Source organism: Acanthaster planci, linkage group LG02 (genome assembly GCF_054643075.1).
Source record: "Acanthaster planci isolate LZ-2023a linkage group LG02, COTS_SCS, whole genome shotgun sequence".
Classification (NCBI taxonomy): domain Eukaryota; kingdom Metazoa; phylum Echinodermata; class Asteroidea; order Valvatida; family Acanthasteridae; genus Acanthaster; species Acanthaster planci.
Window position 1 is genome coordinate 30,218,530 of NC_141778.1, and position 25,087 is coordinate 30,243,616.

The 25,087-nt window shown below is 42.0% G+C and overlaps 1 protein-coding gene across 1 annotated transcript in view; it reads left to right on the plus strand.

Moving 5' to 3' along the window:
* Positions 1 to 1,369: 1,369 nt before the first annotated feature.
* Positions 1,370 to 25,087, plus strand: part of LOC110977217 (sodium- and chloride-dependent glycine transporter 1-like) — a 62,557-nt gene continuing 38,839 nt past the window's right edge. Inside the window, exons 1-4 of the mRNA XM_022231135.2 lie at positions 1,370 to 1,610; positions 7,296 to 7,494; positions 8,373 to 8,504; positions 21,456 to 21,657. Of these exons, the coding sequence (XP_022086827.2) occupies positions 7,296 to 7,494; positions 8,373 to 8,504; positions 21,456 to 21,657 (533 nt within the window). The 5' untranslated portion in view covers positions 1,370 to 1,610. The remainder of the gene's footprint in view (positions 1,611 to 7,295; positions 7,495 to 8,372; positions 8,505 to 21,455; positions 21,658 to 25,087) is intronic.

The following is a 25,087-nucleotide window of genomic DNA, read 5'->3' on the forward strand; positions in this document are numbered from 1 at the left end:
TACCGAAGTGTGACGTCACTGTGAACCAGAAAGTGTAGTGCAAACGAATGGAGTACGCGCGCGTGTTGGTTCACGCTAGTGCTAATGCCTTTTACGCACTAATTGTACGTGTGACGTATTCACTTCGGTACTCTATTAGCTCACGAGGAGAAAGGACGCGTGACAACGCAAGAGGCTTTTGCTTTGAGTTACTTATTACGTATTTCTAGTCTTTGCCAAAGACACTACTGCTCAAAAACGTGCTCTATAACTAGACCGGTGCGTGCTCGCAGTGCCGTTTCAGTCGGACAAGCCGGTGGTCAAAATTTTTCTTTATCTCTCTCCTGAATTATTGTCGCGCGACTGTTGTAAACCACGGAGTTCACATAGAAAAAATCCACTTTCATCAGGCAACTCCTGTTTATTTTAGTTGGAAAATTTCTTGGTGGTTTTTACTCTGTTACCCACCTCTGCAGTGCACTAGTGACATTTAATCAAGTTTTTAGACTGTATTATTACCAGCACACAATGGTTAGGCCTACTGACGCCATCAAGGGTCATGTTAACACCGTGCCGGATACGAAGGTAGCACAAAGACTCGCTTGCCATTGTAAATCAAATTCATTTGTGGCATCAATAATTGCAATGGCAAGCGCTAGCGAGCCAACCCTCGCGTTTTAGCCTAATCAAGATTTTTTATACGATGCCTTGTTGTAAACATACGCCCCCCAACCGCGTGGTGATCAAGCACTTTCATAACATTAGCAACATACTCCCGCGAGCGCGACCCACTATCACATATGGGAAACCGGCGCGGCCTAGCCTTTGTTGGAAGATCTAAAACAGCCTTATTTAGCACATAATGGACTGGCAATGAGGTCACTAGTGCACGTCTATGTCCCCTAGGGACTGTGAGTGACCAGAAGAGAGTCCTATTTCCTATTTCACTTCTAGGTTCATTTTATTATTTTTTTTTTCGTCCAGGTTTTCAACTTGTTTCAGAGGGCGTAATTATAACCAGTCGAAAAATGCCAAGACTAGTACGTGACCGGGCACTAGCTTCTGGAATTGACGCGCGCGCGCAATGTCTAGGCGCGTGTGGAGTCACGCTGACGCCAAATTCATGTCCTAGTCTGTATTTACTAATCTTCATTATTATGGAGATCAATGTCATATTAGTGAACCACACATGACCGTATTTCAGCCAACCAGGATAAAGAACCAGGACGAGGGGCGTTATAAACAAACATAGACTACGCGCACACTATACGGGTACGGTTAACGCAAACGAAAACGCCGCCGATCACTGACGTCTTGGGCCAAGACTACGCATGCGCCGTCAGCACCGACAGCCCACGTGCTGATATATAATTGCGTGCTTTATGTAAGCCGCACGCAGAAAGGGTTCCGAGCAGCGTTAGCGGTAACACGGCACTCACTCTCTCTCACCTTCACGAGGAGCCGTAGGTTTCTGTAGCTAGGCAGTTGGCCAGTCGGGAGTCGTTAGGCCGCCTTTGCACCGTGTAGATGTCAACAAATTTTGTCTTTTTTTGGTCAACCGGCACAGCCCCAGCAGCTCAAAGGATTTTTCCATCTTTTGGAAACCGGGAGTCAGTGGACGTGAATTCAACGTAAGTGTTTATTTTGGAAAGAGTTTTGCACGGCAGGCATGTGGACGCCGGCCACTGCAGTGTGCTGTAGGCTCGAGTCAAAAGCCATTTTGGAAGCAATGGAATTTCTTAAGAGTATTAAGACGCCTTAGTAGTATTTAAGAGAAGTCAATTGGAAAGAGTTCCACTTGAGGCCCTGTGCACAAACCTATGAGACTTGTCTGAAAAAACCTAGGTGTTTTCCAAGTAGATGCTTCGGGATTTTCTTAGCTAAATTTCACTTTTAGGACATGCATGGAGGCATGCTTGGACCAGGTAACTAGAACTGAATTTTTCAGACCAGTCTCCACAGGTTTTTTTCATTCACTGACACTGTCGAGCGGTGTCTGTATGGAATTTCCTAGAATTTACATGTAGGTTATGATGTGCATGTACTCACATTCCTAACTTTAAAAAGAGGAGGCCATTCGTCTCAAAAAATTAATGGGTTGCCCACCCCATTCACTGTTTTTGCCATTAAAACCATGTTGCTGTGGGCTTAAAATATTGTATAGACCACTCTAATGTAGCTTACATTGGGCAGCCAAAGTTTGCAGAAATATCAGCTTTTGTTTGGTTGTCAAGTTAACCCGAAATTTGTTCCAAATTGACATTTATCCAGATAATTTGCCAAGGGTTGTAGTTTCATTTAGTATTCAGTAGTACACATATGTGTGTTATTATCTGGTGTTCTGATAGCTGTGTGGAATTTTTAACACAGTGAATTCGTCTTTTACATGTACAGTACTTTTGTTTCGCCAGCCATAGTTTTAGCAGCTACATAGGGAAACACGACTGTAACGTCAAAAGAGCAGACCTTATTGGCCTATGTCTTAGTATGGAGCCATTATAGAGAGAATAGCTGTCAAAACCATAAGCCCCCAGCATCAGCTCCCCCTTCCTCTAATTACTAGATGGGAATGGTTCAGTGGACTAGTTCTTGAAACATCTGACATAATACCCCTAGAGCTGTGTAACTTGTCATCTGTGGTCAGAGTGTGGTGGACAATGAACCCCCACAGTTCGGGGGGGGGGGGGAGGTGCCGACATCATGCATGTCGTGTTGTATACATGAGCGTGAGCATGATGACCGTCCCCCTCCCCAACTCGGAAATAAAATTCATGTCAAATGTGCCACTCATGAGGGTTTCTTACCATTGAGGTTCATGATAAAAGGCACCATGGTGCAGGTATCATTAATGTGCATTATTTTGGTTTGAATACTTGTAAATGGCTGTGCAAAATTCAAAAATTGTGTGTTCAAATGCACAATGTGCACTCTTTCCAAAATTACACTCAACATAGCTAGGGTTCGTTCAACTTCATCATGGTTAAAAAAAATATTCTTTCAGAGTGTAGGTTAAAGTCTTCTAGAACTCTTTCCGCCTGTGCAGTTCCAACAAATGTGTTTTCATGTTGTACCACATTCATGATCCCAGTTTTGTTTCTCTTTGCCTCTTAACCCTATTCCGTATTTAAAGTACCATACTTTGCTTCCCCGCTTGACTCCATGTAATTTGGTTTAGGGCCTTGAATATTTTTGTTGGTTTCAAATGGAATGATATGTGCCAAATGATACGGCCATCTCTTCTGAATCCCCCCACTTCCACAGGCTAAAAGGAGGGGGAGGATACTCTGCAGTTGACATTTAACTGCATCTAGGAGTACGACATACCCTTCACATTTGTTTCTCTTCCCAGGGAATTCATTCTTATTTTACAGAAATAGTGAGCAACTTTTCCCACAGTTGGAAGAGATTATTTTTACAGATTTCCACTCAAGTGCCAAAAAATTTTAAGAGATTTTCCCACACATGTGAAAAGAATTGTCATAGATTTTTTTTTTACACAAGTGGGAAAATAGTTTCACAGATTTTCCCACTGTGGGAAAACATTTTCACACAGTTTCCCTTAAGTGGGTAAAGAATTTCACACATTTGCCCACAAGTGGGAAAACGAACATTTTCATGCCTCTTCACACAAATGGGAATATTTTTACATGCCCTGTGAAAGGTATATGAATGTGAAAGTGAACTCTTTTCACAGAATTTTCCATTCAGTGTGAACTTTCAATTGCAATATACATGTATACTCTCCGTCCTCAGACTAACACTCCTGTTTCAAGTGGGTGATTTGCCACAAACAGAAAAACATTCTGAAGTTAGAGAGCAGCACACTAATTCAAGCCTCATTGAAAACATTATAAAATCAGCAAAGTTCAGGGCTCAGTAACATGGAAGCTGGTAATTGCTTGGGTTTCTCAAACAAACCTTAAATTATTGTCTTGTTTTTCATCTTTCCATTTCTTGTGAATTTTCGGTGGGTTAGCAAATTACCTGTTTACTTAATACACAAAACAAACCCAACCCCCGAAGAGTGATCGTTCCCAGGGCTACGGCTGCTCGCAGCCATTTTCCAAATGGCAACCCTGCTTCTCTGGGCACTTTTAATAGGACCGCTTTTCCTCTGTAATTTTATCAACTCTGCCCTCAGATGGAATCCCCCCCCTCCAGAGAGTTTATCCTGGCCTGTTTGTACATAAGCCAACCGCAAATTTTTACAGCTTGGCAATTCATAGATGTACTTATGAGCTTGGCAAAAATGATCTCTTCAATTTAGTGTTCTGCACCCTTCATGTAGGTGGCTTGCATGACCAGCGTAGTTGGCACTTTGCCATTTATACATTGTACTACATTGTGTCAGTGCCGTGTGTGGTAGTGATACAAATGATCATGCTATCAAATGTTGAATATTGTGATACCAGTAATGTACGTGTACATTGCCCTGCCAGATTGTATGGGTAGTGAATACAACTGACGTTGTTCAAATATGCGTGTACTTTATGAAATATACTCATATCATTCCGATCTCATGTTCATTTTGTTCCCCGACATGCTCTCCCTGCTCATAATTTATGAATGTTAGCTGTGGTTGTCTCCTGGCTTCATGTGTTCTTTGTCGTGCTGTGCATAGGCCTAGAGCACAATGCTGTTACAGATCAAGGGCAAAGCTGGTTTGAATACGGACAGATAGATAGTACATGAAAGTAAAAAAACAGCCTCCAGCATCCTCATTTCACAGCTCCATATCTGCATTTCGGGCAAGGCAAAACCTGAATCTCTCAGATTTGCATCAATTTCATAAAAAAGACGATGACTCCGAGTCTGGAAAAGCATTTCCAACTGGAAGAGTTCTTTGTCTGTAGCTTTGGAACCCCCTCTTTTTGAATTACACAACCCTTAATGACCTTGCTTACACAAACCGACTTGTTTTATGGTCATATATGGTCATGAAATCACCAGGGAAAGTCTTGCCATGTACACATACAGTATGTCGCTTTCTGCAGGTAGTAGTATGTTGCTGTGTCATAAATTACTTACAGTATGAGATGGCATCTGCAAAAATGTTTGATGTGGTAAGAGTGCTAGGCTTGAGGAAATGGTTTTAACATTTGTTATTCTCCATGTGGACCACTAGATAATGCTAAACTTTGGGGGGTCGTTTTTCCTGAAGTGAACAGCAGTGAACTACATGTAATTTCCAATGTTTGATGTAATTAGGGAAGTCATGGCTGATATCTGGAACAGTGATGACCGTGTCAACCTTTCAACTTAATTGGAGTTAATTAATTAGAGTCTCGAACGTCAGCATTTTTGAGGGACATGAACTCCCTGTTAAACTGCGAGTCAACAGAGTTTACTGAGGAGTGATAATCCTGCAGGTTATTTTACACAGATGTGGTGAAAGGTGATAATATTTACACATATTAAAACCATAATCACAATATTAAAAGTACTGTACCTCTCACAATTAATCGGGTCCGAAGTCGGCAGTCACAAACATTGTTCAATTCTGTCATTTGTGTCCAAAAAATTGACTGCAAAAAAACTGAGTAAAATCCATAGATCGATGTACAACACAAGCTTTAAAGAATAGTGCAAAAAAGCACCGCCAAACCATCATCCTTTTACAACTGGACTGATTACATTTTCTTCAAGTACGTTCCTGAAAACCACAGTCCAAAATACCGATCGTGCGGCTTCCATCAATCTCTCGCGGTGATGTTAGAAAAAAAGATTGCTGCATTGTGACCTGTTTGACCTTTGATATCAACCCAGATAGTATGCTCTCATTTTTATTCAATATTCATGAGCCCTTCCACGGAATGGCGACACTCCGCGATTTTTCTCTTCAGAACAATTTCTCAAAAGAAAATCCGTCATTCTGAATGACGCTCGCCAAAAAATGACGTTCAAGACATTAAATACGATTCATGATGATAATCTAAAGCTCAGAGTTGTTAATTTTAATTTTATTTTCACCAGAGTTATCTCCAAAATAACCGACAAAATGAAAATCACACGTAGAATTTTCGAGCACTACATATGACAGCATTTTTGGCATTCTCGAACATCGTGCAGTTTCTGTCAAAATTCTCGAACGTCATCAAAATTCTGTCAAATATGATGTTTGCAACGAACATATTGTACTCATTATAAATTTTTGATGCAGCCAAACTTAAAGATAATTTTTGGTGGTCGAATGATATAAGACCTGGCAACTATGTTAGTAAAATGAGAGTGATTATAAACGGTAAGAAAATGATGAGAGCCGTCATTTTCCGTCAATTTTGTGCTCTTTTTTTCGTGGCTTATATTTTTTAAAAGTTATTTCTTAGGTGCTTTAAAATGCATCAGTCAAAAAATATACTGAATTCTCCTTCTTGTTGAGAGAAATCAAGTCCTCCGGTGTAAACACTTTGACGTAAAACTTTAAATGAATTCAACTCCATTTGATTTGCACTGGTACCCAACCAAATGTCCACCATAAGTACATACTATGCCTAATTATCCCCATATAATCATTTTTATAAATCTGAGGTGTTTGTATTTTACATGATCAAAGTCACTCTTTTAGAAGTTGTGAAAAATGACATCTGGAGTTGCATTTTGGTCCATTTTATGAAGAACATGCCATATACATTGTGTACATGCAGTCTAAGAACCGTTTCACATGTGCCATAATGTGTGTCAGCTTGTACTGGTAGCACGGTACATATCTCAGGTTGTTTCAAAAGAAAAAAAAGCAGTTCAGTTTTGAAATATTTTATCAGTTTTAAGGCTTTTCTGCAGTTTGACATTTCAACTAAAATGTTCACCTCATGAAGGGTTCTTGCTGATAGCGCAGCATACTGTACATGTACCTATTTTTGGGAGGAAGTCAAAAATAGATTCTGAGTTTGTCTTGTCCCCAGGTAGCATGGAATAGGGGTTCCTCTGGTTTTGGTTGGTGTGTTGGTTTACTAGAGTGCTGTATAAATGTGAAAGTCCACAAAAAGGTTCCCACCCTAACTCCTTTTTAAAAAAAATTATTCAGTCATCACAAAGATCAGTAATGTAAAATTTCTTGTGAGCATTCACCATCCAAAATTCCCCAAATGCAGAAAGAAAAGCGCTGAAATCCATGAGCGTTCTTGGTTGGACAGGAAACTTCTGTAATGTGTGGCACTTGCTTGAAATCTTGGACTAGCCCATACCCACAGAGTATTTCAAAAGAGATTTTAATGACAACTAGTGGAGTGTTAAATCCTGATGCTGGGGGGACTTCTTTTTGTTTCTTACTGTTTGAGGTCTTTTTTTCTCTCCCTGCCTTTGGCTGCTTGGTTTAGATGCTCTGCAAGAAGAAGCACCAGGAGCTGAAGCCTGCCTCGCCAAGCCCTGCCGAGGAGGACAGCCAAGAGGGGGACGAGAACAAGATTAGGGGCAACTGGACCAACCGCATGGACTTCATGCTGTCAGTGATTGGCTATGCGGTGGGCCTAGGCAATGTCTGGCGGTTCCCGTACCTCTGCTACCGAAACGGAGGGGGTATGCACTGTTCTGTTTCGTGTTCTGGTTTTCCAAAAATACTAAATGTTGTTTTTGTACTATGGCACGTTTGGGTCTCTGTTGTGAGCCCTAACCTTCCCAGAGCCTCCGAAATCAACCCCTGTTTCTTGAATGATGAATTGCGGAAATGAGGAAGGAACAGCCCAGCTGTTATTGCTGTGCGTTGGACTGATACGTCATTGTTTTTTTTGTAGCCTCTCACAGAAGAAGATTGTCCTTGGGACTAGTATCTTTGGTGATATGAAAGAAAAACAGTTGAAGGAAAAAATTTTATGCACTGGTGTACATGTATGTTCTGTCTGCATTGACACATCGAGTGACTCTCTCAGTATCTACACATGTCTTTGTAAAAAATGAGCAAATAGATGGAAAAGTGTGGTGGATTTAAGCCCTTTGATTTCAAATACCTGCTTTCTCCAGGCTTGCAATTTGATTTATTTTTCCATGTCACAACTTGATTTGATACGATACTGCAGGGATTAAGTACATAAAGTGACCTATGGGGAGCACTAGGGAAAAGCCTGAATTATGTAAAGCCTGGTTCCGTTTGGGAAATGTAAAGAAATGGACTGGATAGTGGAGACATCTTATTAGAAACAGTCATTTTTATTATTGTTGTTGGTGTGCCTTAGGTTAAATGGCATGTGCGCCGGTCTAGTGCCCTAATACAGGAAAGCATAACAGTATGTTAGAGAAGCAACTAAAACTCGGACAGTGATAACAAGGATGCGTGAGAGCTAGCAGAAAACAAAAGGCAAACTTGGCAAACACTTCCTTACTGCATGGCTTAGACAGGAACATCAACATCTGACAGACATTATATCCAGTCTCATGTTAAAATGTGTTTTTCCCCTTAGGAGCATTCCTGGTGCCTTACCTGATGATGTTGTGCCTAGCTGGATTCCCACTGTTTATCATGGAAGTTGGGCACGGCCAGTTTGCCAGCAAGGGCTGCATTGGGGCTTGGTCCATTGCGCCCATCTTCAAAGGTAGGCCTCCCTATTGGCAATATGCACTTTCACTCAACTACAAAGAAATGTTAGTCTTCCAAGCTTTTTTCACGCAAATGGATAATTTAATGAAGAGCTGGTGAATTTCCTTTCAAGAAATTTGTTTTCTCTATTATGAAGTCCTTCATTGCGTTGTTATCCTGTACAAAAAAAATCCATTTTTGTTGTAAGATTGGCTTGCTGGTGCATTCTGTTAGCTTTGCTTGTTTGCTTGAGCCAAACGTTTTACTTGAATGTTGCTCACATTGTTTGAAACTGGCCCCTGGCAAAATTTGTCACGGTTGGGAGAGTAACAGGTTTCCTGTTGCCAGGGAATGTGATGGAAATCTGCTAGTGTGCACTTTAGCAGGATGCGCTCCTTGAGTTCATTCATGACGCATAAATATTCACGGTTCTGATCTTTTGAGCGGCATGAATTGATGTACATGTAGATGGGCTCAGTTAGCAGAACGTTGAAGTCGTATGGGATTTGGCACGGCCTGGTGGGGCTTGCACATGTTACATTGAATGTGCTCCACAGGTGTCTAACGAGTAACATTTAATGCCGTCCATGCGTGCTGTGTTGGTCAATTTTCGAATGGTCCATAAATTATGTGCGCTGTTGGTTGGGAGGGTTTTCCACCGGGACAGTTAGCATCAGAACTGCTGTAGGACTCCTGCAGGGAATATGAGATAGCACACTGGGCAACAATTCCCTCTGAGAAGTTCCCGCCAAGCTACCCCCAGTCTTAAGCTGTTGAACTGTGTTTTTCTCCTCTGACTCCGGAGGACAGCGTGGTGCATGTGCCTTGAAAATTCCCTCACGTTCTTCCCTGGCATTCAGTAGTCATATCCCAAAAAAGAAAAATTATGGCATTTGGGACCCTTTGGGGGAAGAAAAAAAAAGATAAATACTGTGCCCGTAGAAATCAGGGTACATTGAGCTGGGATTTCATCGGGTAATTTTTTAACCTGTATTTGAGTCCATTTGTTAATTGACACTAAAAATGCTGTTCTTCTTTTGGCAGACTTGTCTGACAGGGTGGGGGAGGGGGTCCCATGGCAAATCTTTTAGAGCATGTCATGCTCCTCTTAAGCATACTTGTATCTTATTGCATATAGATGTTGGTCAAGTATCAGTTTAGTGTATCAAAGGGGTTTTTCTTGTTAATGGTCATTTTGTGCATGGACATACATGTATATAAAAAACTCCAAGGAATCAGCATGGTAAATACATGTATAATGCACTGTGCCAACAGCAGAAAAAACTGTGCTGGGTTGGCAGGTTCCGCCCCACAACCCCATAACAGAAAATTGATCAAGATCTGCACAGTCTCAGTGTCTTGGGGAAATTGCATTTTGGTCAATGAAGGTGGACCAACTGAGCCTCCATTTTAGGGCGATGACAAAATTTAGCAACATGTGAGTGGCCTATTAAGTTGTCTTTTGGTCCGTTCACAGAAGTGATTACCAGTATAATCTGTCCCCTTTGGGCCGGATCTTTGAAAACATTGTTGCCTGTTGGACTTGGCTACTGTCAGGAAGCGGTTTCCAGATGCCCGACCTTCTTGTCCTGGTCATCGGGCCATTGGTCAACCCCTGCAATTTTGAACATTTTTTCGAAGCAATCGTCAAGGTATTGTAATTGCCACAGAAACCTATGCTGTCTTTGCATCTGAAGAACATTTGCGAAATAACTTGGGAGTTATTTCAATCAGAGTGCAGCACAACAGGGGTTGTTTGTCAGGAAAGAACTTTTTGCCTGGCTGCAGGTTTTCACGGCAGCAGCAATCTCTTTTCAACTGGTATGTGGACAGAGGTTTGCCTGACATTCCTGTACCAACAAACACCAAGCTGCCAAGTAGTCCTGAAGCTACCTGGTACATTTAATCAAATTGATGCAGGTTGGTTTACAGACATTAAGCTTATCAGCATTAAATGCAAAGTCAATTGGGTAATCTGCTTTGGAGAGATAAAGTGGACAAACTCTTAAGTTCTTGTTTGCTTTGCAAAGGTGTTGTCCCAGTGCATTGACACAGGTTGACTGTTGTCAGTGACCGCCGCCCCCAACTGAACTTCACACTGTTTGGTTTGATGAGAATTTGTACTCATATAAGAGCAGGTTGACATAGATACATATCGGTACATGTATGTTCATGTGTATGCTTTGTTCCGTTTGGACTTTCTTCTTCCGTCTTTTGTTCACTTACATGTGCCACAGCTCACAGTGAACATTCCTACATGTACATGTATGTAGGCCAGTGGGCCTTCACATCCCTTTCAAATGGAGGTTTCATGTACTTTAGTGTTGATGTAATATTTGCATATGTTTATTGGGTTATTGTAGTTTATATTGAGGTTTTGCCACGAGGGGTCTTGGGCTAGCATGCCAAATGTTTCTCACTGCCCCGCTAGAGTTTTGCCGTTCTGCGAAAAAGTGTTTGTTTTTTGTGTGTGTGTGTGTGTATTTTATGCTCTGTGTTCCAAGCAGTTTGCAGTGCAAACAGCACCAGTACCTGTATGCTGGTGCTTTAACAGTGTTTAAGTTGAACTTTCATGTTGACCATCAGTACATAAGCAGTAGAGTTTGTGGACTGTTCTTCAAGGGCAAAAGGGGGAAGAAAGGCCTTATTTGCCCAATGCTTCCAATTAGGCAAAAAACACACACACATGTTCACAAATACACATGTACTCGTACTCACTGAAGTCTTTGTGAGGGCCTACACGTTCATGTACATATTTTCAGGACAATAAAACAGCTTTGTGTTACACAGTTATCAATGAAAGAAGCATAGAAGCCCCACATTGAGTCTGGTGCATGAACATTCCTCTACAGACCAAGCACCAGATAATGTATAGTAGTGGTACATGCATGATCAGGAGTATCTTCGGTTGTTTCTATTAAAAGGAGGCAGTGTCAAGGATGGAGTAAAACAGGTTGGAAGTTCTCTCTGGGAAAGTCTCATCATCTCTGTTAATAATAATAATTACAATATTAATTTATTCACTTATAAAGTGTGAATTTCATGTAGATATGTTCAAATGTGCTGTACAATGAAGACATTAAGCGTGGAAAAAAGAATACTTTTAAACATGGTTGAGCAGATGGCGCCTTGGGCAGCTGCCAAACGACCCAGATTCACTGATGTCAGTAAAGAGGAGACAAATAAGAAGCAGTTACAGTTTTAGAGGTGGGAGGAAAACCCCAGAGGAATAGTCCAGGTAAAACCCACAGAATCAGGTAGGGACTGAAAACCCAATCCACATGTGGACCGGGCCGGGAATGGAACCATTCCGGAGAGGTGGAAGGCGAGGAAAGAACTACATGTACCTTGCCGACTTGACTCCTTGAGTCCTGTTACTTGTGTGTAACACCGGCATGCATACAGATCCCCCCCTTCTCAATTGATTGATCAATTGTCTGCCAAGCCTCTGTTAGACCCTACAGTGATAAAGGACTGAGCAGATATTATTGTACCAGTAGCAGAGGTTTTGTTTGTGGACAACAAAAGTATTGACCTTTTTCCTTTGTTTGTTTGCCAGGAAGCCTCCTGAAATGTCCAACTTCATCCTTAATGCACAAACCAGTATGGTAGCGTATTCAGTAGCATATTCTTTGTACAAGGTGCTGAAACTGAGACTACTGTCTTCACCTACTGGTACTGTACATGTACGTGTAGGCAGTGTCAAAAGTGATTAGGCTGAAACTGTCCTGAAATTTACCCAGATGCCCATTTACTGTAAGTGTAATGGTGTATCAGATGTTGGATCATAGGATCATTTGCAAAAGATATTACATGGTGAACAAAGGGCATAAAATTTGCCCTAAGTGCCATCAACCAAATAAATATAATGACAACTAGAGTCATGTCTGTCCAAAGGACAGAACACGACACTTTTTTGTCATTTGAAGTTCTTATCTTTAAAACTTCCCTTTAAAGCTATCAGCAAAATTTCAACCTAATCAGACTTGTCTTTTAGGAGATATAAGGATTTGAGTGATGCACCTGTAATGTCACATGACTAGTCACGTGATTGCATCATCATCACATCATAAATATAACAACAATAAATTACATGCACATGGTGAGAGACATTGACAGCGGAGTGCATGGTTGATTGGAGGTGCTTCTTAGTTGAGCATTCCAACTTGGGCCAAGACTAGACGCCGTGCTACTGCCGTGCCAAACTTAATTCAAATTAGTGTGGCAATAGCACGCCAATAGCAAGGCAGTTGTGCCTAATGGCGAACTTAAATGGAGCAGTGTTGCGCCACTTCCATTTTGAAAGACGATAGTGCGGCATACCCTGTCGAGCTATAAAACACCATGCAGTTGCCGTGCCGAACTTAAAAAAAAGAATCATTTGAGTTGGGCACGGCGGCAGCAGCAGCATGGCGTATAGCCCTGGCCTTACATGTACGTATGTGCGGGACAACACCTTAATTAGGGGTGGGGTTGGTAACGTGTCCCTCGAAAAGTAGAGGGGTATTGAGCACTAAGATACATGTAGCTTCAACTTGTCTTCTGTTTGTCCAGGCTATCATTTTACCAGTAGTCATCCCAGTGACATTCTTTGGTTGAAAGCTCGATGTGGCTTCCATGGGGAAATGAAAGAGCAGTTGACTCCTAGGCGTTGGGGTAAAAGGTCAAGGTCACTTTAATGACAGAACAACATGTTGTGATGATGCGTAGGGCTCATCAGCCTTTTTTGAAGCTTTTTGAAGTGGGTACATTTGGAGTACACACAAAAGATTGTATCCAAACCTAAAGGCAAACATCTGTGTATACGTGTGATTTGCTTCAAAGCATGTGTTTTTGAACCAACCCGCCTAAGTCCTCCTCTCATCATTCTGAAAGATTTTTTGAACGATTTAGGAGTGTACCCGCGGGATGCATGGTACACTCACATTTCATGTTGTTGGTTATACCAGTTGCGGTATGTAAAGGACTCAATGCTCCTCAATACCTGTAGATATATACACCATGTACCGGTACATGACGGATATGTACCATTTGTTCTGGTGCAGTAGGCAATCTGGGCAAGTCCAGGCTTCCTACATGCAGCGGAAGTGCCTTCCCATCATTAGAGTTTCACTCTTGTTGGAGCTGGTAGGAACACTTGAATGCGTGCTTCTTCTCCCATGTGCCATTCAGTGGGACCTTTTTTGGTGTAACTCATTGAGGCCTGCTAGTCATTGTAAAGCACAGTAATACCAAACCAAGGCCACAGAATGAAGTGAGAGGCCTTTAAATGGAATGCATTTGAATGGACCTTCTATTCATGCACTTTTGAGTTGACGCTCTCCTTCCATTCAGATTTAAGCAACAGGTTTAGAACAGGAATTTAGTCTCTCTCTGTTAAACAACCGAAACTAAAAGTTCTGCTTCTCTTCACATGCCTTTCAAAAATAGGGTTGGTACATGTAGGTCAGAATGTTTTTTCACTATTTTTGGGTGGTGGTTGTTGTTGGTACTGATTGAATTGGGATTTGTGTATGTTTTATATATTCAGCGTGGGCTACTTCCATTTGCACCGTGAAAATGGAAAAAAAAATTCCAGTGAAATTTCCACAGAAAGCAGTGATAACCTGATTGTTAATGTTAGAAACATCTATGGTTGATATTTCTGATGGTTGCGCACGCCACTATGCACAATGTTCCATGTGGTCATGACAGGAAACCGGCCAAATGTGGTAGTACTCCTGGTAGCAGTAAGCGCGTGGGATGCATAACCACATAATGAGGCCTTGTTCATGTACATGTATATGTGTACATGGAAATGCCCTTTGTGTGCATGTGTGGGCTTGTGGCCAGGTGGCATGTACATGTACAGTACATGTATGTGCATTGTACTCAGACCAGTCACACAGTTATGTGGAAATCCAGCTTCATGCTGTCACATCAAAGGCGAGGGTTTTTACCTTGGGAAAAAAAAATCCCAGCAAAAATGCATATGTGCATAATTAGGAGTTTGCAATTTAAATGGCAGAAATCTTCATTGAATATTGTGTTAGTTTGGATCATTTTGAACAATGTTTGCTAACTCACTCTTGCCGACTTTGGTCAGGTACCATTGTGGCTCCAGTGCTGTAGTATGGTCCCCTGCCCACCTGTTATGGTCCAATTTAGATACTGAGCTTCAGGTGCCAGTGTAACCCCACTGCATGTTGTAGGTGATTTTTTTAAGTGACAGCTGAAGGAAAACTCAAGGGAAACTTCATTTACAATTTGATTTCCATTGAGAACTAATGGAAGGAACTGAACATGCAATGAAGAAAATCTACATTTTTTTTCAATGCTGTACTCGATATGCAGAAACAGTCTTGAGGCTACACATTTGAACAGACTGAAAACAACTATGCTGATCAACCAATGTACCAAACATTTTGTGTGGAATAGTGGTGCAAGTAGGTGCCAAGGTTTGGTTTGGGTTCAGTTTGGACACGGTTCGGGAATTTTTTGCCAAACTTCGGTTCAGTTCTTACACATGTACAGGTACAGTACATGTACGTAAAGTACATGTACAATATTGCACATTGAGACATTGAAGAGCTCACTACGAACGTGCCGTAGTGCTTCCATGTATAAAATATGTTCATACAAGCAATGAATCTCCGCTCCGTCCCAATCCATGAGCAAGTTTGATTCAAACACTTTTTTCTAAACTGTTTCCCCAAAGTTTGTTCAGGAATTAAAATTTCATACTACGTTACTGTCGGAGGTTTGACATTTTCCAACCATATTTTGCTGACCAGAAGTGGTTGTGCTAATTGGACCGTGTTTGACTCAACAAAGCGATCGTAGGATATGTGAAAACAGAAAAAAAAGCATGCTCAAATGGGAGTTTCCTCCTTTTAATACAGGATACAAGATCAAATTTGATTTTGGGCGAGTTGTGTTTTGGTTATTTAAAAAAAACAGATTCAACTACCAAGCTATGGCATTTGATGTATTCAATGAACCTTGGTATCAAGTCAGCATTCATTCCCAGGACAGTGCCCACGTGGTCAAATTGGTTATTTTCCATCAGTCCTATTTTTCGAACGGATAGAAGCGTTTTATTTGAGATTGGCAATCAACTTAAAGATCTGGTAAAATTCTGTTACAACGTTTTCACACAGGTTGACATGACTTTGATCAAACGAAAGGCAAGTGAGGCAACCGCTCGAACCAGATCTTGTCATGCCCTTGAGTGCTTCACTGGCCGCCTTGCAAAATCGGCATTCACTCCGGAGTTGCCTTTGATCAAGCAGGAGTCCGACTATGATCAGCATCCAATCAAAATTGGTTTTACGCGGCCATTTATGACATTGGCCTAATATGAAACCTAAGGGCGTGGCTATCAGAGATTGGCAAACATAATGCTAATATCTGAATATACATGTACATAAGCACAATTGGATGTAGTAAGAATTTAGCGTTGTTATGCAGCAGAAATGCTGCATGTTGCATGATCTCTGTTGATTATTAGTGAATTCTCACCACATGCTTTTTACAACCATCGCATGATGTGGGGCCATCATAAGTGTACTGTATGTATGTTTGTGGTAAGTGTGTACACAGATGTGCCGAGTGGCCGGTACAGCATAATAACTCGTTATCCATTTTTGGTTGTGTTTGCTTTTTTATCAAGTTTTCTTGCGTGCATTCCGTGGACTATCATTGCCATGCCATTAATGCCGAACATCCAAAACGACCACTTTGGTTCGATTTGAAGTGCCACGTTCGATGAGTTTTGGCTCGGTTTAGGGGTTCGGCTGCAGCACTATATGGGGGGGGGCTAACTTATTACCGGTATGTTATGTCAGTTTTTGGATAATCTCAATGCTGGATTTTGTATACTGTTTCTCAGCTGTGCTAAACCTGAAAAAAACTTGGATGCTTAAACCAATCTTTTGCCAGTAGAAAATACTGGTATGTATGTACTCTTACCCGGCAGATGCAATTCTAAAAACTCGAACACAGTACATATTTTCTGATTTGTAAAAAAGAAAGCATGTCCAAAGTCAACAATTTTACATTTGGACACTTCTATGAACTGAAAAGCAGATTGCTTTATTAACGTACAGTTTCAGTCCACTTTCCTACACCCTGGTGGTGGTGGTTTCCTTCTGGTGCATCACTGCACAGCATGGTGTGATGGCAGATAAAGTAGGCCCATCCAAAGCTGACCATGAGCCAGCACTTTTGCAAGTGATGTCAATCATCAGTTGGCTCATCCCCTGCAACAGGTGCTCTCCGAGCGTAATCCCTTTTCCATTTGTTCTACATCAGAGATTCTCAGAATGCAGAGACATATTGCAGTAGTTTACCTTCAGAAATCCAATCTCTTGGTTCAAAGCTAGTAACGGTGCATTATTAGAATGCAATATGCTCTTAGAAATCCAGTATCAAAGTACAGAGCCATCTGGCTATATTATGCAACCTGTGTTAATTACCCCACCCTCTTATTGTTCATTCTGTGAGAACCGTATCACATAACAAATAGATATACTGTATATATTCCTACATTGGTGGACCGGGGGAAGGCGGAACTTGACCCATGGCTCTAAAAAGGGTGGTTTTTTGTGAAAACTACTGAGAGAAAGTTAATGTAATTTCCAGAGGCAGTTTTAAATCCCTAGCTTCGAAACTGTCAAAAGCCCCCAGATGTACATGTACTTGTGCATAGCCTAAACCCCCAGAATAACAAGTTATTTGTATATATTTGTAATTTTTTACCGTTCCAAGAAAACAACCCACCCCCCAAAAAAATTTTGTTCTGGATCTGCCTTTGCATATAAATTGTACTATGCAGACCATGAGCCAGAGCATAAGGAGATTAAGTCGGTGCTTGGATCAGAAAGAGAAAGGTCCGATCTTGTTGGATTCAATAATCAACCGGTATAATTATTCATGAAAGTCCACACCCATCAGTTGCATGATGGTGAGGATTTTAGGATTGCAGAGGGGCCAGCTCAACCAGCGACTGGTCCACTAGTGATATGACCAGGGAGGGGGAGGGTGTGGGCGAGCATGTTTCCCCCTCCTCTGCCCGATGTCCGTGCTCGTGCCTCGTCCCTGTTGAAATGTCGTGAAATGTACATGCACATAATCCACGCACTATATGAGGCATAGTTGATTTGCTGCCCCCGCCCCCTTGATAATATCTGCGGCTACCTCGCCTCCCCTCATAAATTTTATCCCCCCCCCTTACTGCTGATCCTTGGTCAGGCGAACCGGCACCCTTTGGATTTGGAAATGCAAATACCGGTAGTAGAAATTTCAAAAGGCCAGCACGTTCTCTCAGAGGATGAAGGTCCTTGAGAATTGTATTGACTTGTTCATTCCTTTGGACCTGTTCTGTACCTCTTCACAATACCAACTCATTAATTCAAAGTGCCTTAGTTTGAAGAGAGACTGGAATAAACTGGCCTCTGATATTATATCTCATCTCGGATAGCCGTAATTTATTTGATTCGGAACAGTACATGTACATGCACTGTATATACCCATAGTTTGCAGTAAGGACTGGAGTGCCATTGAGTCTGATCAGTTATGCTTTGCATTTCACTATATATTCACCATAAGGGCACAGTGGACAGCCTTGCGTGCCTGAGCATTTCTGGCAACCTCTTCAACCGTATCAATTTTGTACCCTTTCCCTAAATTTTCTGGTAGCCAAAGCATTCTTTAGTGATTTAATTCACGTCCTGCAGAGTATTGGTTGCATTTTATCACATCTCTAGTGGCCAAAGGGCCAAGATACAACAAAACAGTCATTAATCGCCGTGATGAAAGAGGTTTTTTCCTACTTGGCATGTACCAGACATGGGCATGTACTAAATGTGGGCATGTACATGTACCAAACGTGGGCATGTACCAGACATGGGCATGTACATGTACCAGACATAGGCATGTACCAGACATGGGCATGTACCAAACATGGGCATGTACCAAACATGGGCATGTACCAGACATGTACATGTACTAGATGTGGGCATGTACATGTACCAAACATGGACATGTACCAGACATGGGCATACACCAAACATAGGCATGTACCAAATGTGGGCATGGGCATGTACCAAATGTGGGCATGTACATGTATATGTACCAAACATGGGCATGTACGAGTCCAGTATGTATCCCTTGATTTTGAGAATAAAAATGAAGAAAAATCTATATTAACATTTCACAGCGCTCTTTTTCTGCTCTTGGGTGTTTTGGCTCATAAAGGAATTTTAAAATGAGCATGTGTATACTTCCAGATCCCACAAAATGAGTCTTAGGTCTATTTTTCTTGTAGGTTTTTCTTGTATGTTGTGTTTGAAAGAGCAAAAATGAGCTCCCTCTGTTTTGATGGACCCACTGATGAAACTAGACATTGCATGGTTTCAAACATTGATACGTATGTAGATCCTTTTTATTTCCCTTGCGCAAGATTCTTTGCCAGGCCTGTATTTCTGAAGTAGCTCTGGCCACTTGTGACTTCGTGTACGGTTTGGTCACAATCATTTTGTGCAATATTTCATACCCCTGAATCGCTCTGCCTTGACAGTGTGGTCATGGTCAAGCAGGGGGTCAGGGCGGGGTCATTTGGCATGGGAGCTGGGTCAGGTCATAAAGTTATGGGTAGAGTGGTCATCACAGCTGGTCATTGCTCTGGTTGTCTTGTGTGTCACTCGCCCTTGCTGCTGGTATGTGTTCTACCATAGCAGGCCAGAACACAGTGGGCACTGATATTTTGGGCCACAGCCCTGGGCTTGGTGTGTGTGTGTGTTCTGTTGCCTGGAGCTGTAACGGACATGAATTCCCGGAATGCAGACTTGCATGCCAAGGATTTAGCCCACAACATGAATTTCTTATGCAGCCATGACACAAACATACAGGCATGATTAAAAATCCCATGAGAATGTGTGAACGGTCTGTACAGTGTCTCGCAGTGTCTCTCAGTACTCGGCCGTTTTGTGGGACTGAGTCAGTTGAAATAATTGAATATGTATATTATATATTCAACTTTCCGTGCCATCAAATGTTCTGTTGCGTGAGATGGCTCCAAAAGCAGAGCATAATATACATGTACATGTATGTAGGTATTTTAAGAAAAACGAAAGAAAAACAGGAAAGAAAAGTCATTTTGGCCTCATTTGTGGGTGTGAACATTGAGCTGTCTGCCAACTCATCCAAGAACAAACTCTCTGGTATCAGGTGTGTGTGGTCACATGGTTGTAGGTACAACTTCCAACATTTTGAACAGCGGTCCTAACACATTCAGAGTTAGCTTTGCATATCTGAGGCAATGAAAGGGAGAAACCTGCATCTAGATCCACTAAGTACATATACAAGGTTATCATAAAATGTAATGGCCGTCTCAATATGATTGTTTCCTTGAAATCGTTTCCTGTAATTGTATTAAATTTTAAAATGAGCCTTAGGTTACAGTTTTCAATTTCACAGACAAACATGGATTATCTCTTCTTGCAGTGTGCCGCATTCCTTGAAAAAAATCTTTGGAACCCGTCTTGCCAGGATTGCATGTACTGTAATTGTTGGAGTGTCTACAATATTTACAAGCTAGCATTGCCCTCCTAGGATTATGAGGTTTTGGAACTGACTTTTTTCCAACTGTGGTTGTAGCATCCAGCTGTGCATGTGTACATTTCCATTACAAAGCTCTGCACTGGCCTACATGCACACATAGATCTTTCATTGTCATATTGATATCTACATTATCACAGAACTCGGTTAAGCTATGATGTGCCGTTCTTGTTATACATTTATGCTTAACTTCAGAGGAAAAAACGTCTGGTCGTCGACATACACCGGTCATATTTATCAAGGTGTGTGTACATGTACATGTAGGTGTGCCAATGTCCCTCAGTGAATGGGCAGTGTAAACGCTTCACTGGAGCACAACAATGCAATGGAATTTGTAGAGGTACATTGTAAGTATCGTTGCTGGGAAAGCTTACAGTGCCTTCATGAATAGCGAGACTTTGGTCGCTATTCATGAAGCTCTATTATCAGTCCACACTGCGGTATGTTACTGGTATTTTCAGGGAGACCAAGGGGCTGGATTTTTTTCCCCAGGACCTGTGACCAGGATGATGGATAAGGGGTCGACTTCGCCATCAACTTCCCTCCTGCCACCCCCCACATCTTTCTGAAACATGAAAGAAACTGTGCAAAAAGTAACAGTAGACTCTCGCTGACGCTCGTCTCGACCATTCACAACAGCTCACTTTGTATCCCAAAAGCTTGACTCGAGTCCTTCTGTTGCATTTTGCTCCGTCAAGAATACACACTAAATTATACTCTGATTGTGCCAAAATCGTTTGGAATTTCAGGCGCAAAAAATCATATGCCTACTGAAGTGTTGCACTTTTTGGTTTATGAGGTGTATCTGTCCCAAGGCCTTTTCGTGATTTCTGTTCTTGGTTCTGTTTACCTGTAGTTTCAGTAATCTTTACAGCATTTTACGCACTGGTGGTGGAAGTGGAAAGGGAGGGGGTGGGGGCCAGTGGGCCCCCCCTTACTTTTGCAAGGGGGAGGGAGGGGGCTAAACCCCTACCCCCGCACTTTTGGCAGGGAGGATTGGGCTTATATTGGATGGTTTGTTAATGGCTGGTGCCTGATGGTCTCACAACTGCCTCCCTCCCTCCCACTTTGAAAATCATGCCGCCACAGCTGCTTCTACATTTGTATGATCTTGATTACATGTACATGTACGTTTGAAATGTGGTACATGTGCCGTATGATCATCACCACGTGTTTGTCCTGAAGATGCCCCAGCTAATTACTCGTTGACTGCAGTGCGCAAATGACTAAAGATTCCATGCATTCCGCGGTGTCTTTTGCAGATTTATCCAGCCCCATTAACATACATGTACCACCCATGCCTAGTTTCAAGTCTTGCCGCAGTCTAAAATTTCCTTCTCTTGCCCCCCCCCGTTTCTGTGCGCAACAGGTATTGGGTACTCCATGTGTTGCGTGACCATCCTGTGTTGCATCTACTACAACGTTATCATCGGCTACACCATCTTCTACTTCTACTCTTCCTTCACCACCGAGGTGCCCTGGAGGACCTGCAACAACACCTGGAACACGGAGAGCTGCATGACGTCCAACTTCACCGAGGATGCCACCCGGCCATCCGCCGAGTTCTGGAAGTAAGTTTGGGGGGAGAGAAGGGGGGACAAGGGAGATGCAGGTTTGGAGCCTGCATTGACGGTAATCAGTCAGGGGTAGCTTGCACTGGTATATGTACAGTGTATGTCGGAATCAGTGTTGTATTCGAGTCCATCACAAGCCCCTTCACAAGTCCAGTCATAAGGCCAGTCATTAGTAACAGGGTGAACAATGACAAAAGAATGCTTTTCGTCACAGCTCATTTGAATCGCTTGGGCATTGTCTTAAGAATGAGTGACTTCTGATGGACTTACAGGGGCTTGTGATGGACTCGAATACAACACTGGTTGGAATTGTGAATAGGACGTGCGGTTGTCATAACAGCTGGTTTAGTCCCAGCTGTTGCATGTTTGCTGTACATGAATATCAGTTTGGTATCTGATGCCCTCATTGGTACATGATAAACAGTGGTACTGACTCGTGAATTGTACAACCAACAAAGAAGGCCCGAGTACGTGTACATGTATGTATATATGTACATATATGTTCTAGTATTACTACATGTACCACCATGGTTTAAGACCTGTGGAACATCCCTAAAAAGATGTCATGGAATGATGGAAAATATTTGCACCATATTAGATGCAACTGAAGACATGTTTAACCAAAAATGAAAAAAGAATCTTGCCATTCGGTAATTTTGAAACACGACTTTTAAGTGTTTGTTGTCCAGGCTGGATTTTCATAAAAGTTGTCAAGTGTCGAAAAATCATTGTTGAGGGCAGCAAGTGCGGTAAATCGGCCAACATGATGACATGATACGTGGAATTATTTTGAACTGTAGTTAGGCAGTGCACGTATGGCACCACTCTTCTTTGGCGCACGCAAGCAAATTGCCTCAGACTGACACGAGTCGTAACAGCCCGCTGGGCCAACGACGCTCCTGTCTGTAGACGCACTGCATTGTGATATGCTGAGATAGAGTACTATACAGTGCGTGCATGACCTGGCACTGAGACTGTCCATGCTTTTGTCTTGTGTAGGTCCACATGTAAGCTGGTATTACGACTCAAAAGGCTGTCATTAAGACAGAAACTTTACAGTACAGTGGGTAAATTTGAGGTTCACATTTTGAACAGAAAAGCCTAAATTCATAGCAGCAGTGACCATAATTGTCTGGAAAAGTGTGAACAAGTGTAAATGTAAAAAAATGAAATGCATTTTTTAAATACATGTACTTACGTGTACGTGTACGTATACATGTAACCCGAAAGGAATGATAAATAACTTTCATACGCAGGAGAATTGTGAACTTGCATGAAAAATATTTACCATAAATGTTATCACATAAGTGTTATCACATGGCTGCTTGTGTCAAAGTTTACTGGTTTAATGAGAAACACTCCAGAAAATTGGACCACCCGACTGTTCCAGAGGTTTGAAGTGCAAGACTGAGATGTACAAATGTACTATTAACCCGGTTGCTGTTGGACTGCCCAGTGTGAATTCAGAACACTGCAAGGTTGGCACAGTGGTTCTTGTTTCACCTTCCACCCCTAGCAAGCTGATTCAGTCTGTGCATGAGCTTTCTCTGGATATTGGTCGAGATTCCCCCCTCCCCTACGACTGAACACTTCTTCATGGACTAAGATTTTCTTTGAGCTTGCGAGCCTTTGTTTCATTACCAGCGATGCGTAATGCCGGCATAATAAAGTGATGCAGTTAACTGATGCTCACAGTGACTGTGTCTGTGATTACGGTCCATGGAGTTGGGCTGTCGACATGAAATGTAAACACAAGACAGCTCAACACATCCTGAGAGTTGGCAATGAGGTGTGGAAAGTTTACATTGACATCTTCTATGGGTGCCAGCGTATTTTCATTTTGCACGTTCCTATCACAGATACACACATTGTGAGTTGGTTTTTCTCTCCCCCCGAGCTTAATAACCTGCTGTGACCAACTCCTGGTGGGGGGGGGTTAGGGCAAGACAGTGGTCCTTTGTAGGGTTCAGGTCAGGTTGGTGCTGATGTGCACATTGTTCCCAGTGACGTGGACAATACACCCGAGATGGGAGCCGGACTGTGAATATTAGAATAGTAATTTCTGGCACTGCTGAATTTTCCGGGGGAGCGGGGGGAATTAACGAAGGTTTTCAGCTGAACGCCTGAACGCAAAAGTTTCACCCCAGCACTTCGGTCAATAACTGGCTCAGACGCTCAAGGTTGAGATTCTTGAGGGTTGACTGAGACCAAGATCTGCAACAGTGACTCAGCCAGACAGCAGTTACATATTTAAGCTGGAATTTTCCAATTTAAGTAACAGTAGTTGCTAGGGTCATAATGTGTTCCTGGATTCCAGCAATGATATTCTATCTGTTTTAACGGTATTACATTTCATGCATGTAATGTGGTGTATGTTTATATTATTTGCTGTTTCAGTGTACATGTGTTTGTTTTGTTCATGTACTCGGTATGCGGTTTTGTGAAGCTACACTGGACAGCTAAAGAAATTTGCCACTTCTGTCAAAAATTCACCCTGAAGAAAAAAACAATTTTTGTACTCAGGTATGCTACAATACCCCGTACTCATCACATGCCCAAAAGTAATTGATTATCTTTATAACAAAGAAGGAATTGACATGCACAGCAACTTGGTTACTGTATCAAAAGTCACACACAAAAGCACTCTCCACCAAGCAAAAATGACCCATGAATGGACAACATTTAAAACAACCAATGCATGAGTGGTTTCTGTATAAGGATGCCATCCTTACTGACTGTACATACACATTATTGAAAAGTAATGATTTTGACTTCTTTATTTTGTCCTGTGACATTGATTTCCGCGTGAAACTTACGGCTCATTCTGTTACATTCTGTGACTTTTGGGCATGTGATTAGTAAAGGGTATTGCAGCATACCTGTGTACAAAAATTGTTGATTTCTATGGAGTGAATTTTTATGTGTGGCCTTTGACAGAAGTTTCTTTTACTGTCCAGTTTAGTAAGTGTTAGTTTATTTGTTCTGTCTGTCATTTGCCTCAATTTACCCAGGATAAAAACAATAAAGAACTTAAAAAAGAAAAAAAAATCGGATGCACTGTCATGCGCAGGGAGAGCAAGTCTTGCACAAGCCCTCCTCCAGGTTGTGAAGAGCACTTTCATGTGGTGGTCTTGCTCTGTCATTGTGATATTTAGGCGTTGTTACTGACATGCATCTTGTGCGGCCCTCCTCTCTTAGGTTGCCCTTGAAGCAGTGTGAAGCACAGAGCGAATGTATGTGCACATGCACCACCTTATGCAACATGAATTGCCTTGCATAAGTGCATTGCATAAGGCATCCCTTTCACATGGCCAGACATGCATAATGTTTGCCCATCAGTATCATACTCCTGGAGACTGACCTTGTCTAAAAAAAAGACCTTAGTAGGGAAACAAGGGTCATTTTTCCAGACAGGACAGAAATTGTT